General features: G+C 48.0%; 1 protein-coding gene and 1 long non-coding RNA gene across 2 annotated transcripts in view; one reads left to right on the forward strand and one right to left on the reverse strand.

Annotated features, from left to right (window-relative positions):
* The window catches only part of PLEKHO2 (pleckstrin homology domain containing O2), a 28,937-nt gene that overhangs the window by 3,824 nt on the left and 6,600 nt on the right, over positions 1-18,513 (forward strand). Inside the window, exons 2-5 of the mRNA XM_005513408.4 lie at positions 1,121-1,273; positions 8,222-8,338; positions 15,058-15,162; positions 18,059-18,157. Of these exons, the coding sequence (XP_005513465.2) occupies positions 1,121-1,273; positions 8,222-8,338; positions 15,058-15,162; positions 18,059-18,157 (474 nt within the window). The remainder of the gene's footprint in view (positions 1-1,120; positions 1,274-8,221; positions 8,339-15,057; positions 15,163-18,058; positions 18,158-18,513) is intronic.
* LOC135580571 (uncharacterized) lies at positions 485-14,678 on the reverse strand. The gene is made up of 4 exons (XR_010475429.1): positions 14,489-14,678; positions 3,480-3,578; positions 2,511-2,843; positions 485-1,408 (listed from the first exon to the last, which is right to left on the reverse strand). It is a non-coding gene; the product is annotated as an uncharacterized LOC135580571 (long non-coding RNA).

The raw sequence follows: 18,513 nt of genomic DNA on the forward strand, positions 1-18,513 counted from the left end.
GCAGCTAACAGGCCATTTGGGGCTCTGCCTTCATCGTGCATCCTTGGTCTGTGCAAATGTGCTGGTTTTCTGCAGCAGGATTGCTGCTACTGCAGACGGGGATGTGGAGGAAACTGAGTCTGGGGGGACAGTGGGGTTCCTGGGAGGGTGCTGGAGGATTTGGGGTTGGCCTCTCCTTATAAGTCACAAGGTTGGTGAAGGGGTTGTGCAAGGGGATTTGGCTCAGTGGGGGATTCCCCTTGCCTTGCTCTGGGGAAAGAGGCTTATCGTGGGGTGCTGGGGGCAGTGGGGTGCTCTGAGGGAGGCAAACAGGGATCCTGCCTTTGCAAAGGCTCTTCCAGCACAGTGGAGGGGACAAAACCTCTCATTTTGAACTGAGTCTGCTGGTGAAAGCAGTTGGCTAATAAACCTGGCTGCCCTCGCTCCCCGTCTTAGGTTTCCTGTCTCTGTTTGATGAGAATATTGATACTGGATATTTCTGATGTTTGGTTTGTTTTTTTTTTTTTTTTCAAAGCAGGGAAGTTATGCATCTCCTGGTTTTTAGCAGGCCTGGAAAGCCAGCAGCCTCCTAGTGCAGGATTGTGGGGCTCCCCATGCTGCTGTGGGTGGGCAGGAGCAAGTGGTGACGAGCAGCAAGGAGCTAAAGGCAGGGCAAAAAAAAGACCCCACTTTTGGTGCTGCCTTCTCTACAGTCCTTCCTTCTGCTCGCAAAGCCCGCAGGAGCCTCCCAGGAACATTTTAGTGCAGATGTGATGAAGTCCTGGCCCTCATGCTGTGGATTTGTTCATAGAAGTTGGTTTGGGGGCAATGACCCAATGTAGAGACCTAGAGGAGAAGCTTGCAGAAGTGTCTCTGGGCTACTGGGGAAGCAGAGGAGCAAGGTGGCTTTGGTGCCATCCCAGCAGTGATCCCAGGGCTGGCCAGGCTCTGTGCTGCTCCCCAGTCCCGTGGCAGCTCTACGCTGGGAGCTGGTTGACTTTTCCTCTGGAAGATGCCAGTCTGTGATGTGGTGGGGAGGGACTTGTACTGGTGCTGAGGTCTTTTTGGGCTTTCTGGTGATCGTCATTAAATGGATGGCAAGGGTTTTTGATGCAATTCCTTCTCGCTTCTGTCCTTGCAGGATACAAAGGAGGAGGTCTCGGAGAAACCCAAGTCTGTTCCAACTGCAGAGAAATACGGCTGGATTAAGAAAAGCAGTGGGGGGCTCCTGGGATTGTGGAAGGATCGTTACATCCAGCTACGGAAAACGCAGCTCGTGGTCTTTGAGGATGAGGTATGGTCACAGCTCAGGGCTTCCAGTGAGGGGCAGGATCAGGCCCTTGGTGACACATTCCTGTGGTTTTCAGTCTTTTCTCCAGCCTGTTCCTTTCAAAAGAGCTTCTCCAGTTATCTCCAGGAAGAGTAAATGCTGCAAAAAAGAGACAGCAGCTGCATTTTAGAGTATATTATATATTATAAATATTTTAGCCAGTAAATATTTTGACAGTGCCATTGCCAAAAAAAAAAAAAAAAGTAAAAAATAAAAACATAGGGGCAGGACATCCTGTGAGAAGGCAAACAGAGCAAAGCTTTGGGTGGAAGCAGGATATGTGCTGTGCACTTTTTTGGATTTTAAAGGATAAAAGCTGGATTGGAGCAGGCTGACTTCCCACCTGCTTCTCGAGGGAACGGCAGGCAGCTCCGCAGCTGTTTGGCACCCCTCAGGCAGCTCAAATTGTTGCTAGCCAGACTCTTTGGGGTTTCCTTTAGCCACTGATGGATACAGAGTGAGGTTGTGAGCACTTGCTGTCCTCCTTAAGCAGGGACACAGTCTGGATTTGGCTCATCTTTTCCCTTTACTTGAGCCAGTACTGAGCAAAGGACCCCTGGGAGCCTTGTCCTGGACTTCACTAGATAAATTGCGTGCCTCAAGTTCATGGCCTCATTTAGAGCTGTTTCCAGTCAAAGGAGAAATCAGAGCCAAGCCAAATCTGTCCTGCGTATTCATGCAAGAAGAATGGAGAGTTCAGGGCTGGTCCTGCTGGGTGCAAAGGTGGCTCTTTCCTGCGTCAGGTCCTGGGTTCCTGGGCTGGAAGGGGCTTCTGCAAGAGCCGAGTTTGCCCCAGAAATTAGAAATCACACTGCAGAGTGCAAGCTACAACCCAGAGAGGTTTGAGATTAGGGGTGGGTAAGTCTAAACCCTGCTGGTTTATGGTTTGTGTGCACATCAGGGTGGAGAAGTGTTTCTCACTCCACCTCTGCACAAGGACCACCTGCCCGCACGATGTCTGACACGAGGGGATTGGGTCGTTCGTGGGTGTCAGGGCGATATAAAACCAAAATCATGTAAAGCTGCTGCGCCGTGTGTCAAGTGAAGAAGAATGGGGAAATGTTCCAGCAGCTGCATTGCTGTGATGGTTTCAGGAACAACAGGACTGACAATGAGTTTGGTTCTCTTTTTTTAAAAACACCTCATACTATTGCCTAATAAAGAAGATTTGTTATAAACAATTTAGGCTAAAGGGTATTACCTCCTCACATATGCTGAACCCTCCTGCTCTTCCTGAATCCCAGAGCTTTCTGGAGGCGTTTGTTCTTAGTTTTGAAATGTCATGAAGAGTGCAAGAATAATGAACTGAGAAGTCAGTGTCAGGTGATGAGCAGCTTGGAAGGCAGACAAGGCACTGGGGGTTTCTCTTGCACAGGGAGATGCAGCCGGGTCCTGCAAACGGTTGAGTCTCTGCAGATTGTTTCCCAGTGCCCCGGACACCTGTAGAGTCTGGCTGAAGCTTTAGGAACTCGCAGATTCAAAATCTATAAACATGACATAGGCTTTTTTTTTTTTTTTTTTTCAAAGGGCATGCCTTTAAAAACAAGATATATGGAGGTTTTCGTTACCACAAGGGAAAAGGAGGCTTTTAAAGTAAGATTTATTTTCACAGACATTGAGAAGAAGGAAAAATCCCCATCATTTGAACGGTTATTTTATTATCTCAACAAGGAAAATGGCATTTGTAACAACCAGGCATAATGTTTTCTGGTAGCCTGCGGATTGTGGTAACATCCTGTAATAAATTGCATCTGTAAGCTACAGTAGCTACAAGGTCCCATTATTGTAAATAAGGGATCATGTTAATATCTATAGGCTATTAAAATGGCTTACAGTGAAGTCAAATGTCTTAGGAGAGGAAATTGCTACAAAATTATCTGGTAGCACAATAGGATAGCATGTGATTGTGCAGGGGAACTAAAGGAAATGGCAATTTTCTGCACTCAGGAGGGGTCCCGTTGCCACAAAATTGAGGTAGTTCATGTTTATTACTGTAATTATCTTTAACATGAGTTGGGGCAGTGTTGCTATCTCCCTCTTACAATTGGGGAACTGAGTTTTTGAGATGAGAAGGGCCTTGCCCAATGTCAAAGGACAGTCCAAGTGCTATGGTGGCTTTTCTTTCTGGAGCTCAGGCTGCTGTTTTCCCCACTGCACCTTCTCCACATACCTGTTCTGATTTGTGTGACCCTGGAGACACACACGGCATCCCAGGCCATCCTCAGGCTTTTTTAAAATGAGATTGTTCAGTGCTTGATGAATCGGGACCCTGGAAAAAGGAGATAAAGCCTCAGGCAACAGAAATACAAGCATTTTTTCGTCTATATCCTAAGTTAGGCATACATGGGTTAAACAGGAAGGAGGTCAGTTCCATGTGGGAGGGCAGGCTTAGAGGCTGAGGATTTGAACTGGTCTGAGCCCATCAGATTTCCAGGAACTGAGCTAGTGACTTGGACGCTTTGTGCTTTTATCAGTCCCTGGTGCGTTGGAGCCCTTCACGAAGAGGTGTGAAGCCTTTAGCAGTTGTTTCGTACATCAATTTACACGATCACACGAACCTGGTTGCGCTTGTAGCTGAGGTTTGTGTGTGCAAAACGAGCAGAGGGGATGGTAAACAACAGATGCAGGCAATACATTTGTACCATGTCATCAGAAAGTACAGTCAGAGCAGAACACAAATACTGTATTTATCATCATCAATACCAATCCCCTGGAATTCACTCCTGACCTGCCTTGGGAGTGTCTTTTCCCATATTGCATCTTTTTGTCAAGCTTCTGGTTTGGTTCAAAGCAGAGCTACCCTCCCAGAGGCAAAGTGCAGATGGCGATTGGATTACCTGGAGCAGATGGGGGGTGAAAATCATCCCGCCTGGCTTCGGGTTTCTTTCAACGGATGTGAAATGAAGGGAGATGGATTTCTTGTTATCTGTTGTGCCTCCATCTACAGCACCCCGCATCTGGACCTTCATGTAAACTAAGAACCAAGCAAGCAGGATATTTTCTAATGGTATTTCTCATCTTCTTGTCTCTGAATATTCTTGCCAGAGTAAAAATTAAGCCTTGCAAAACTAGAGTGATATGAAGAACAAGCAATTCTATGCAGAGAGACTACGCAGATCAATATCATCACGTCATGGATGAGAGAGTGTCAGTCCTGGGCTTGGTTTACCCTAAACTAGTGGTTAGAGTTGGGTTTTTTTGTTGTTTGAGGGGTGGTTTTAAGTGTATTATTTCTCGGGGAAAAAAACCTACTAAACAAAGAGTCTTCTAGGGACCATTCAGTCATGCAGTTAACATCTGCATTTTGCCCCTGGCAAAATAATAGCAGTGCATACCCAAAAGCGATTTATTAAAATGCTTTGAAATCCACAGATGGAGAAATATATTATCATTTCAGGCAGTGTAGACATTGTACACTGAGGGTCACAGCCCAGGAATGTGCCAGTGAGGAGGTCTCTGCTGGAAATTTTACATTCATTTAAACACAAATTTCAGTGGGTCGTTTTTCCCCTTTTTTATCAACTTTATGGAAGTTGTTTGCCAAGTGGGATTCTTTGGCTAAGCACTTGCATGAATATGTTTAGGTGTTTAGTAATTTTCTTCTCAAGGGCCAAGCTTACAGACACATTCGGGTTTAAGTTGCAGCGTGTGCTCCACTAATAGCTAATGGAATTGGTTTTCTGCACTAAATCATGAGTGTAGGGAGTTCTGTACCAGGATTTTAAGCATCTTATTGATTGTCCCTTACTGCAAGCACCAAAGCAATTTAAAAAACAAGCCCTAAAATCTGTACAGTGAAAAAGAAAGGTGTCCTGAAGGGAATTCCCAGCCTCAGTCAGCAGCAAGGGCAGCACTGGGAGGTGTGACCACCAAGTGAGGCTCAACTGTTGTGTCTCAGGATGGTGTAGAAGGATTGTTTTAACTTCTTGGGGACACTAGAGACCAGATGGAGCGGGACTTGTCCAGAACACGTCAGACACCCTTGTGTTGGTCAGGGCCCTGGAAGTGACTTTATCTCTGCTTGATGCTGAGTATCCTCCGGGTCCCACGAGGCTGAAGGGACCCGAAGACCCACGGCAGGGTTGGGTCTTTTGGTCTTTCAATGACAAATGTAAAGAATCTCTGTGACCTAAGCAGGCTCACAGAGAGGGGATGGCCATGTGCCAAGGGTAAAACAGAAACAAAAGCCCCATTCTGATGCTCCCTGAACTCCGATGCTTTTCCTTTGCCCTCAGACATGGAGTTTTCATATTTCTCTGGCTGCTTTCTTCCCCATCCTCCCTGAAGACAAGAACTTACTTGAGAAGCTCAGGTCTTTGAGGTGAAGGAGCTATAGCCTGTACAGTCAAGCGGGTGGCCCTGGGAGGCAGGGTCCTGCGTGTCCCTGTCCTCGCTGTCCTTGTTCCCTGGCCAGGCTAAAGTCCACAAAGCCTCCCAGGGAGGAGAGGGGCAGCTGGAAGGCAAAACTACAGCACTCCACCTTGCCAAGTCCTTCTTGTCCCCCAGATCTGTGCTTCGTGGTTTGTGGAAGGTTGAGGGCAGCTTGCACAGGTTCAGAGGGAAGGTTCCCCTCCAAGAGACAAGGAAGGGTGGTGTGGACAAGGTGGGTGACATGGAGCCACTGGGTTTTGCTGGGGACAGAGCTGCTCTTGAGAGCAGGGAGGGTGAGCAGGAGGCTTTGTGCTGGTCTCTGGTCAGGGCGCTGCCAAGCCCTGAAGATGTAGATGATCTTCAGCCCAGCAAACGTTAATGTTGGAGCTGGTGACCGCGCCAGCCGTGCGGCAGGGCTGTGATGTGGGCGGCCGTCCACCCAAGGCCAGGATGAGATCACCCGTCCCCAAGGCATGTATTCCTGACCTCACCCTCCTTTGTCATCTGCTGGCTGCCGAGGGGTTATTATTTCCATCCCCATCCTTTTGCAGTGACATTGCAATACCAGGATTGCAGCAGGAGCCTTGTGCCTTCAAAAGGCTCAGAACGTCAGCAGGATTTTATCTGCTTGGTTTTATGTTTGAGCAGAATTAATCTCCTCCTGCTCATATACATTTTCCCAGTTCTCCGGTCACATTCACCTACTCAGCGTTAAATGAAATAAACAGTAATGTCATTAAAATAATAAACATAAATTAGATCCAGACATCCCTCAGTGGCTCAGAACTTGCTCTGCCTACTGGCGTCGGCTCTGCTGGGCCCCCATCCCCATACAGGAGGGTTAAAATAAACCTAAATACAGCCTGAGCTCTGTGCAGTGACTTAAATGTCAAGTGGTAAAGGGAGGAAATTCCCTGCAGCCCACTTCCCTCTGAACTCGCCATTCCCTGCCTCCAGCCACGCAGCAGCTTCCTGGCTACGACATGTTTCCTCATCCCACACGCCCTCTCTGCTACAGGAATTGCTAAATACAAACTCATACGGGTACAAGGAGCTGCCTTGGGATGGAGCGGAGCCTGAGCTGGGAATGGTCATGGCCGGTGATTTTAATTTATGATGGGAATAGAGGGGTATGTGAGGCATGCTGACTGTAGCATTTTACCGGCAAGAACTGCTCTGTGTTCTCACTGTTTATTTGTGTAATGCTTAGCAAAAGGGAGCTTTGGGCTCTTCTGGGCTACTGAGACACAAAGAATATTATCTGCCCAGCGTTACACTGTGATTCCTATTAGGGATGGTGCTCTGCAGCTGAACTGAGCCACGCACCACATGTGGAATTTTAGTTATGTTACTGGGAGAAACGAGCCAAGATTGCGGCCGGCAGCCACCAGTGGAGATACTCCAGAGATAAATATTCCCCGCTGAGACGCTGGCCCTGACAGTTTTGCTGGTTGTATGGGACGATATTTCCAATCCGAAGCCTTTTGACAGCCCAGAGCGTGGCTGCAAGAGGAGTGTGTTCCTGTTGCACGTGGCTCCTGCTGACCTTGCTGAGGCTTGACATGATGGCAGCACTCGCCTCTTATCTCTGCACTGTCTTGGGCTTCCTGGGGAGCTGCTTGGACCATCGTGGTGTTTCTATCATCTTCCCTGTGAAGAAGCAGAATAACATCTCCTGTGTGCATCATGGGGAGGAGGCAGTGTCACCAAGTGAAGGGGAAGCCTGGGGAGTGCTCTGAGATCATGCCAGGAAGGTTTATAAACATGCATCATATTATTCCTCCTTCTCATGCCAGGACTGACAGCACATTCTCAGCCTGTGGCTGGGGCAGGATCATAAGCAAAGACCTTCCCACCTTGTTTCTGGCTGCAGATGCCTGGATGAGGCCAACAGAGGTGGCAGAGGCTGGTGTTACTGTCTACCATGTGTTGTTATTCAGGCTGAGAGAGTTGGGGTGTTCAGCCTGGAGAAGAGAAGGCTCCAGGGAGACCTTATTGTGGCCTTCCAGTGCTTCAAACAGGCCAATAAGAAGGATGGGGACAGACTTTTTAGAAGGGCATATTAGGACAGGACAAGAGGTGATGGTTTTAAAGTAAAGCTGGACATGAGGAAGAAATTTTTTACACTGAGAGCCTGGCCCAAGTTGCCCAGAGAGGTGGTGGATGCCCCATCCCTGGAGAAATCCCAGGCCAGGCTGGACGGGGCTCTGAGCAACCTGAGCTGGTGGAGATGTCCCTGCTCATGGCAGGGGTGGCACTGGGGGAGCTGGGAAGGTTCTTTCTAACCCAAACTTTTCTATGATTCTGTGATTTGCTCAGCCACTGTGGACCACTAGCCACAAATTGGCCTGTAGTTTGAAGACTTAGGGTGTTTTCTTAGTGAGATGCTAGCCTGATTTATGGGGCTTGCTGTCTGCACACAGGTTATTTTTAAGGTGGAAGAGCTTTTAGACACATGCGAGGGGAACACATGCAGGGTTTGATGTTATGTGATTGATTTTGATGCCTCCTATTCATAATAATGTTTCATTCCCTCTGCAGGATGAACAGAAGTGCATAGAAACAGTGGAACTGGAGAGTTATGACAAGTGCCAGGAACTGCGTGCGCTACTAAAAAAGAAAAACCGTTTCATTTTAATCCGCTCCCCGGGTAAGAAGGTAGGATTGCCTTTCTCATCACCCTCAAGTCTGCAGACTCCAAAATGAGTTCCCAGAGCAGATGAAAGGCCCTGAGATTGAGCTCTTTGGCAACCAGGAGAAATTACCTGTAACTGTGAATGGTTCAGTGTGTAAGGAGGAACGCTACTGTCTTGTACACTTTCTTCTTGTGGGGTCTTCCTGCCACTCAACCTTTTTCTCTTGATATTCTTCCTGCTTTACCATTTTCTTTCTTCCAGTACTCCCGTACTTCCAGTGCAAAGTTCCTTCTACCCAAACAGTTCCGAAGATAAATGATTTATTCTGCAGAATTTATGAAACTCTACATCTTTAGCATCCTGCACAGCATCTGGTTAGATCCAGAATCCAACAGCCAGGCTGGTGTTGCAGAGAAGCTGCGCATCCATCTGAGCTCTGACTGTGTGCAAGGGCATGTTAGGTTCATCATGACTGCACATACTTTGGAAGTTCTCCTTAGTTTCTGCTTACTTGCTATCCATTTCAGCATCTCTATGGGCTAGGATGCTCCTGAGGAACTGCACTTTGACTTACCTTCTAATTTAAACATGACTTTATTGGCCTAAGAAATCTTATTAAATCTTCCCATGCAAACCTAAGACATTGTAAGGGAAAAACAGTAATTTCCATATGAATGTGAACACACAAAAATATCAACTTGCCTGCATTCCCACATCTCCATTTAGTTTCAATAAATGGAGATTGTTTAGTCATTGTTGTCATTGTTGCTTATTCTTTCACTCCAGTCACTTAGTGTTTATTTGTATAATAAGACCCCAGCTGAGTTCAGAGCATCATTGTGTTAAACTTCATTCAAAACAACAAAACAAGGACTGTCCTGCCCCAAAACACTCACATGGACCAGGGTGGGGGTAGATAGAGAAGCTGAATGATGATTGTTTTGCAAGAAGTTGCAGTGCGTATTGAGGAGAAAAGTGATATTAAGCACCACGCATCAAAGAGATGGTACCCTGGAAGTTTGCACCCTGTGCTCAGTACCACACTCCAGAGCAGTGAGTTTCTCCAGTCTAAGAGGAGGTTTAGCATTTGTTTTTTAACTTGGTTAATCAGAAATAATGTGAATTTTCGACTGAAAATGGATAACCCTGGCAGGCTTGGTGTGTTTTCCAGAGGGTGGCTCAATAACTACAAGCGCATACCTGTTCCCAGGGAGGCGAATAAAAGCCTGTGTGCTCAGAGATGGACGGCATAGTAGGAATAATTATTATTATGTTAAAGTATGTTACTTCAAGAAGTGAAGTGTGCAATAGCTGCATATGTCTGCACTGCTGCATTAATCAACAAAGGATGTGAGACCTGTTCCTAAGCCTTTCATTTCTCGTTAGGAGAATGATATGCCCAAATTCTGCCTTGAAAGGGTAACTTCATCCTTTTGGCATGCTGGCAAGTTTACAGCTCCCCTGTTTTTCATGCCACTAATTAAATGGAGACCTAGATAGAGGCTACTTTTTATAAGGCTCTTTTGGTGAAAGGAAGGGCTTTTATAAATGAAAAGTTCCCTGTTTGTAGCTTGCCTCCCACCCTCCTTTTGGCTGGGAATTTGGTGAGGGTGTTGACACACAACATACTTTGGCCGATGTTAGAACAGGCTTCATCGAGGAGGCCAATGTACACAACTGGCCGCCTTCTGTTTTGAAATTGCAGCTGTGGCGATATATATCAGCTAAACATTTTCCATTTGGGAGGCTTGCTGCCATCCACAGTTTAAAATCATGCTGTGAAATGCCTTGCCAAGTCCTGCCAGATCTTGCTAGGGGTTGTTTTTTGTCCACTCTCCTGAGCACAGTGCCGGGGAATGCAGAAAGCCAGTGAGTTTGTGGGGTTTCTGAAAAAGACAGGAAAGGCTCTTGCTGTTTCTGTTCACAAACAGGAGTTTGCCTGTTGAAAACAGGGAGCCCAGTTTAGCTGTAGGGAATCCCGGTCTAAATCTTGGATGGGATATTCTTGAAGAGCAGAGGACACGAGTCAGTTAAAACTTCTCTGCAGATAGAGTTACACACAAATAAATAGATTTCCTTGCTAAACACTGATCTTTGATGGATGTAGCCCAGATTCTGCTTTACCTTTTCACAAGGATGATACTTTTGTTAAGCTGAGACAATATGAGCATGTCACACCCGCACTGGTGTGGAACTGAAAGTGCTGCGGGAAGTGCGCAAAAGACCCCTTCTGCTCAGAAATCTCAAATGCTTCATTCCACTCGCAGCAATTAAATGAAAACTGTTGGATGTAGAGAGCTGAGCTTGTAAAGAAAGGGCAGCAGACTTGGTCTGGAGATTTTAAAACGTACTCACCATGCAAAAAGCAGTGTAAATGATGCTTGGTGTGAACTGTCTAGAGACTTACAGAGATTGGCACAAGTCTGGTATTCAGTGGGTATGAAAGCTTCAGCTGCAGGGAAATGTTAAGAATGGGAAGAAAGAGGGTGGCAGGAAGGGAAAGAGCCCACGAGTAAGCACTGCAGTTCCCCATGTGTCATTTCCGAGCATGCCAGGCACAAACTCTGCACCTGTGGTCAGGAGTGGAAACTTCCACTGCTTATTTTTCCCTTAGTCGATTTTGGAGGTACCTGCAGCTGCCTTCAGCAGGGGCCCAGCCTGGAAGCTGCAGCAGATCACAGTGAGGCACTTTTGCCCGGGGCGTTGGAGGAGTGCGCTCCTGGGCTCTGCCAGTTTGGCAGAGATGCCACGTTATTCCCAGGGATGAGGTAGCTCCTGGTTCAGCTGCAGAAAAATGCAAGAATCCCCTAACTGACAGTGCCTCAGCTTCAGCTTTTCCCTCCATGATCTAACCTGACAAAGTCATGCACAAGAAGGCAGGAGATGACCTCACGTCTGGCAGATAGACTCTGGTGCGCTCTTCGTCGTTTAAGATGTTACTGACCCAGCTCCGGCGTCTGTTGCCGGTCACAGAATCACAGAATCACAGAATCACAGGATGGTTGGGGTTGGAAGGGACCTCTGGAGAACATCGAGTCCAACCCACCTGCTAAAGCAGGTTCACCTAGAGTAGACTGCACAGGAATGTGTACAGGAGGGTTTTAAATGTCTCCAGAGAAGGAGACTCCACAACCTCTCTGTGCAGCCTATTCCAGGTGACCACCCTGTACCAAAAGTCAGCAGAAGGGAACACATTCCCACACCTCAACCAGCTGTTCACAAGCAGTTCCCACTCCAGGTTAGCCTAGTCCCACTGAACTGAAGCCAACACCAGGCTTTGTGCTGAAACAGCTGAGGAGCAAGCACAGGTTTCTGTCCCCCACCTGTGCTGCAGATCACCAGCATCTAGCAGAATCGCTCAGCAGAGAGCCAGTGTTGGTAAAGGTCTTAAACTGCAGCTACACAGTTCTCCAGAGCTTGTCTGTTAAATCATTTAGTACAGGTACAACAGGCTGACCCCAGGAACACTTCTCTTTCCTGGAAAGCAGGGTCAGCGTAGCCATAAGACACTCACTGCTTGAAGAGACTGATGTCTCCGAAAAGACAGGGAACAATCAGGGGGACTGTGCTCGCTGCCGTCATAGACAGTGACCCGTGAGTGAGCTCCTTGTTGCGTGACATCTCGCTGGTGATTCAGCAGGAGCTGACTGGCCGTGCTGTGCTCTGAGTTAACTGAGAGTCAATTGCACAGTCTGTATTCATGGCTTAACAATGGTCACTATCACATTAGGTTTGGCCATGACGGCTTTTCCCGGCACACCAAGCTGTTGTTTGTGGCATGACTCAGGCTCAGCTGGCTTAGCGAGACAGAGAGCAAATGTGCCTGTTTTCCTCTTAGATTTGGCGTCACTGACTCCCTGCCTTAAATCACTGCTGGAGAACAGACCTTGCTTAACATTTTGTGGGGAGTATCCATCTTCAGGGGCATCCTCTGTGAATACTCAAATCAGTAAAAATACAGACAAGATAAATTCACTTGTTTCTTTGTAGAGGACCCAGGGGTCTCAGACTAGTGTACAGAGCCCTGGTGACAGGCAGGGCTGAGCCATACTCCTGCAGCTCCTTCCTGCCTCTTCTCTGCAGCCATTTGCTTTAGAGAGAGCATCCACCCTGCTCTGGGTTGCCCTCCTCTCCCCAGTGCTATGGCCGAGGACACGAGCTACAGCTGGACACAGACGAGGGACTGCGAGGCAACAAAGAGCCTCTGGCTGGCAGCACCCCCAGTCCCAGCCTCAGAGGCCTGTTGGGTCTGTGTTTGGTGGCCATGGTGGCTGGTCAGCATTACACTGTGTGGCAGAGGGTTGCGTGCCAGAGGGACACCTCGGCTTCTAATTAATGATGAACCGTCCCCCTGAGCCTTTGCTCAGCCCTGACGCCAGTGCTTAGTCAGAGTCCCAGCTCTTGGGAGGCTGGAGGCTTTTCTGGAGAATGAGGCACAGAAAGTTGCATTAGAAGAGGAATCTTAAAGTGAGGCAGGAATCCTTCCCCCGAACAACATGTACAGAGATTTCTAAACCCCGGTGCCGGCTGCCAGGTCTTTGCCAGGCAGTGCAGCAGCTCAGCTGCTCACAAGTAGAGCTTTCTCATAAGCTTTTATAATCACAAAGCTTTGGAGCAAAATCGTTTCCAAACAAAGAAAGTTTTTAAGGCCACACAAAACCAGGCCTGCTTGGACTAAAACGAAATCTGGCTGTTACTCTGTTTTGGAGCCTTGCCTTCCCTTAGGTCCCCTGGTTAGTGTGGACCTTCTGTGCCCCAGACAAAGGGCTCTTTCTCCAGAGGGCTGTGGTTCAGGCCCTAAACTCTCCTCTGAGCTCTCAGGAAGACATGTGGCCCCATAACCTTATGTGCAAACTAACAGAATAAATAATCTTTCCTCAAATCGCTTCTTAACTCCCTGCTTGTCATGCTGGTTGTGAGGGTCTGGCACTTTGTGACGTGCAGATGTAAAACTATGGCATTGAAGCGAGAAATGAATGTAGCAGGGAATGGCAGTCAGTTTCTAGCTAAACAGCAGGAATAGGTCTAAGATCAGGCTTTATTTCTGCAGAATTTCAGATAGTACTTTCAGAAGTTGCTGAGACCCAAAAAAGTTGCTGCTTTCTTGTGCCATAAACAACAGGGAGCTGCTAAGAGCATTTGACTGTCAGTCACCATTAGCTTCATCACCCTCATTTTATATAGTCCCCTTTTTATATAGACATGGCTGTGATTTCAAAATGTGGGGCCTCATTTACAGAAAGGCTGGGAGTACAACTACTCTTGAATGCAATGGAAAGGTGGAGAATACCTGTAAGATGTTAAATACCTGAAAAAAATATTCCAAATGAGACCCCATTAGTACACATTTTGGCTGAGCCTCTCTGTAGCTCACCTACCCACCTGTAAGAGACAGATAATTTCAGTTGCTCTGAAAAGTAATTTGTGAAGCCCCCAGATATTCTAGTGACAAGCAGCAAAGAAAAGATTGTTGGGGGAATCAGTAATTCTGTTTTCAGGTCAGGGCTTGAGCTGAGTGCAATCAATATGACATATTGACCCACGAGGATACAACATACAATGCAGTGGCTCAGTAAGAAGTGCTGCCTCTCTCATTAGGGACAGTGCTGCAGGAACAAGCCCAGCAGGCTGAGTCTGGGCTGCCCCAGCAACATTGGCATTGTCTGATTTTTAAGTGCTTGATCTTGCAGCTTCGATGATGTTCTTCTGCACAAGAGCATTTCTGTGTGCCTGTGCAGTGCGGATTAGGGCACCACAGGGAGCTATTTGGATCCAAGCCAGGCTGCCATAAAGCCACCTGGAACATGAAGATGGTATTTCTTCACCTGAAGTGTACATAGTACTGGGGAGGTGCTCAGAGAGCAGAGCAGTGAAATAAATAACACCCTCCCTATTGTTCCTGCTGAGGTCAAGAAGAGATTCAAAACAGTGAGCACAGCTCTGGGACTGGCCTGGAGAAAGGGAGAGCTAGCTGAAGGGAGGACAGACCGTACAAACATCCATTGCTCCCTCCTTATATGTGTCCCGTGCTTCTTGCCAGCTCCCTCTTGTATGGCCGACTCTTCCTCTTAGGACAGCTGCCCAAACCCCAGAAAGTGTTTGTCTGTAGCGTTCACTGCTGTATTGCTTCATTTGCAAACAGAAAAAGACACAGTTAATTTTTTTCACTTACATTGTCCTTATGCCTCATCACATCTGTGCTCAGCTGACTCAGGGTTGGTGCAGCCAAGGTCAGAGCCCTGGATTCTTGTATCAGTTGTGTTGTGCGGAGCCGCAGGAACAGGGAAGCAGGCAGAGCCTGCTGCACGCAGCCTTCCCGTTGCTCTCAGCTTGCAGCTCATGGGGAAGCTGAAGAGAAAAGTACTTTACTGCACCTGAACCAGCAGGAAATGACACGGACTTTCAGTCTGACTCTCTACACAGTGTGACCATTTACTGTACAACTCGCTGCTGCTCTAGGAGCTGTTCTGAGCATTTTGCAGAAGGAAGAAACTCTTACTTTCTTACTACTTTAGTTACTAGTTGCAAAAATAAAACTACAGCAACAAGCTGTCGAGCATAACAAAATCCTGTTCATGGGAGCTATGAAGTGAAGTACTTGCCAAAGCGCAAAGGAATCTGTAGTTTAAACACAGGCTGGAACAGGATGTTATATAGAAACTGAAGTGATAGAGAGCATAGAGCTAGCTCTCTGTTCCTGACAAAGAATGCCTGGGCAAAATTCTCTCTCTGCTCTTGCAGGTTCATGATATCAAATTTCAAGCTCCAACTTTGGAAGAAAAGGAATCGTGGATAAAAGCTCTTAATGAAGGGATCAATAGAGGAAAAAACAAAGTATTTGATGAGGTAAGAGGAACAGTTTCCAAACTACCATATTTCTGTGTCAGTTCATACCTGCTGCTTTTTTAGCTAAAAGCAGAATTTGCCCAAGCCCCCGTGTTCCCTGTCCTTCCTGCATGCCAGCCATGGTCGAAGGAAAAAAAAAGGTGATATTTAAGGCAAACCAGGTCACATCCCCACAGGCTGGGAGCTTTCAGCCACTTCAATTCCCAGCCCAAGATAGTAGAACATGTTAAAATCCCTTTGCACCATCCTGTGTCTTGCCGCTTTTCCCTCTCTCCTGGCGGGGCTTAGATGCAGGGAGGCAGGGGCAGCTGGTTGAGTAGATGATGTGCCGAAAGGATGGTCTGTGCTGCTAAGAGCTGACATCTCACCAAGAGGCCCATGGGACACAAGAGCTCACCAAAGTCACTGTGAGATGGTCTGGTGGCTTCAGTGGGTTTGGGATCAGCAAATGCAGGAGTGTTCCCATCTCTGGATGGAAGTGGCTGGTGCAGAAAAGCAGCTGTGACGCTGAGTTAGAATCATAGAATAGTTTGGGTTGGAAGGGACCTTCCCAGCTCCCCCAGTGCCACCCCTGCCATGAGCAGGGACATCTTCACCAGCTCAGGTTGCTCAGAGCCCCGTCCAGCCTGGCCTGGGATGTCTTCAGGGATGGGGCATCCACCACCTGGGTGACCTGGGCCAGGCTCTCACCACCCTCAGGGACAACAATTTCTTCCTCATGTCTGGCCTGAATCTCTCCTCCTTTAGTTTAAAACCATCACCCCCTGTCCTATCGCAACAGGCCCTGCTAAAAGTCTGTCCCCATCTTTCTTCTTGGCCCCTTTTAAATACAGAAATGCTGCAATAAGGTCTCCCTGGAGCTTCTCTTCTCCAGGCTGAACACCCCAACTCTCTCAGCCTGTCCTCCCAGAGCTGTTCCATAACAGAGCGGTGCAGAGCTCAGGCTGCAGCCTGGAGAGACCCGTCTTCCCACATTCCCCACCTGGAAATGGAGGTATTTGGTTAGGACATATCCCAGTCTTCAAGACTGGAAAAATCTGAAGTGACTCAGGCCACCAGCTATTCCGCCTGCAGTCTGGAGAGAAGTCTGGTGGAAAGTTACTCCATGGCCCCAGCCAAACCTGCTGCCTCTCAGCTGGCCCCAGCACACCTGTGCTCCCAAATTCTTCAAGGATGAAAATTGCACATCCAAGAGCCTAACCTCACCCTGCGCCCCGTCAGGTTGTAAATCAGCCCTGACCTAAACCAAGGGAGCGGTATCTGTTCTGCAGTGGTTTCAGTAACTGAAAGGAAGTTCGCAAAACCACCATCACGGGAATGACTCAGGAAGTAACGCACAGGGTAACGAGGGGACGAAGCAATTGGCAAGTTCTGTTTTGCAAAAGAAACTGAAGCAATGAGTAAAAGTTTTGAGAGGAGGGTTAAGCGCTGCAGATACAGAGCTAGAGATGTGAACTCTGAGAGCTTGGGCTTTGCTTTTATTCAGCAGTGGGCAAAAGCAGGAGGAGAAGCTGCGAAATTCTTCTTTTTTTGCCAAGGCAAATGTCACTCAGTGTCAGGTTTTTACTGGTAGCGGGGTGTGTAGCGGTTCCTCAGGCCCTTGGAGCGAGTGGGAAGCGGGACATGGAATTAAAGGGACCAGCTGGAACCAGCAGCAACCCAGGAAGATAAAACCCAGCAGCAGAGAGCTTAGCAGCTGGGTTTGCTCTCACGTTTTGGTGGGTGGGAGGTGTGATGTCCTGTAATGCAGTGGTGCTCAGCCCTTGCTGTTGTGACCCCATGGCGGCTCTGAGGTGGTCAGGGAACTCTGTACAGCCCCGGGGCAGCACAGCAAGGTGGGATCTCGGGTCACCTCCCTGCCCTGGGGTTATCCTCCTTCTGAGGACACAGCTTCTCAGAGGGTGCCAGCCTCTAATTCTCCTTCATTCCAGTAAGGATCAGACCACAGATTTAAAGTATTTCTGCACAGGCCAGGCACAAGCTAATGGGTCAAGCACTCAGCTGGCTTGGATTAGCTGTTCTCCACTGAAAGAGCTGTAAAACCACTCTACCATCTCAGCTGGGGATTGGGATCCATTTTGTTCCTTTTAAATCCCTATTTCACCCTCACCAGCTTTCCTATTATACAAACTTGTGACCAGCAAACCAAGGACATGCTGACATTTTGCCATCCCTGGTCACTGTTGCTCTTCTCTACGTGGCACAGACTCCAGCCCTTGGCCACAGCAGCATGCGTGGGTGGGCAGTCACAGAGCCAGTGCAAAAATTACCTGCCAGGGGGCTGGGACCTCCCTCCCCACGTGTGGGACGCAGATTTGTCATCTGATTCCAGGCAATAAAGGTGTTAATTCAGCCAGAGTTGCGATTAATCCAGGTCACTGCTCACACCTTCCCTTCAGCATCCTGCAGTCATTAGAGCTGTTGCAGGAAAGGTCTGTAATGAAGCGCTGCTGATACAGTTCACAGTCGGGTCATGGTTATTAATGAGCTTTCACCTCTAAGATGGCAACAGCAATTTCAGTGCCGTGCTTTGCCATGTGCAGGAGCTGGTCCGAACCCAGGCTACAGTGAGGACAACAATGCTGCCTTGTGTCCTTCCTTCCCTTTAGGGAGAGGGGAGGTCAGTGATCGCAAACCTCTGAAGGTCTGATGCTTTGCTTTGGAGTTAGATAAACACAGCTCCTTGTAGGACAGATATACCTTAAATATCCATCACACATGCTGGGTTTTGCAGGCAGGCTGTAACTAAGGTCTGAGGCAAAGACTGTAGAAGGGAAATATTCAAGAACACTCCTGGGTCCAAATGCCACATCCCTTCACGTGTGACTGTGAGAACTTTACAGATAAATCCTCAGAAATTAATGACCCTCTTCCTTTGTTCTTTCCCCTGTTAAAGGTGAAAGTAGACGAGAGCCTTTCCTTGGACCACGTAACTCGGGACAGGGTGAAAATGACCCAGGGCCGCCGGCCGCCCACGAGAAGTCACCTCAAGGAGGTAGGTGCAAGCCCTGGGGTGAGTCACCTCCCCAGCTGGGAGCACCAGGAGCTGCAAAACCCCAGGGAAAAGCCCAGGTACAGAGATCCCAGAGAAAGCTGACGAGGGAAACAGCTTCCTTCAGGAACGACTGCACCAGCTTCTCTCTACCGAAGCTCCAGATTCCCATAGATCTGTAGGTGCTGCAACACATTATGATATATTCAGTTTCCTATAACTCACGAGCTGCTTCACCATCTGCTGAGAGCCATTACGGTTTCACTTTAATCAGAAGAGACCGAAGGTCCTAAATTTATTTTCTAAGAAGGGATGATTTGGTAGCCACAGTGGTCTGAAAGTAGAAGAACCACATGGTC

This window comes from Columba livia, chromosome 11 (assembly GCF_036013475.1).
Source record: "Columba livia isolate bColLiv1 breed racing homer chromosome 11, bColLiv1.pat.W.v2, whole genome shotgun sequence".
Classification (NCBI taxonomy): Eukaryota; Metazoa; Chordata; class Aves; order Columbiformes; family Columbidae; genus Columba; species Columba livia.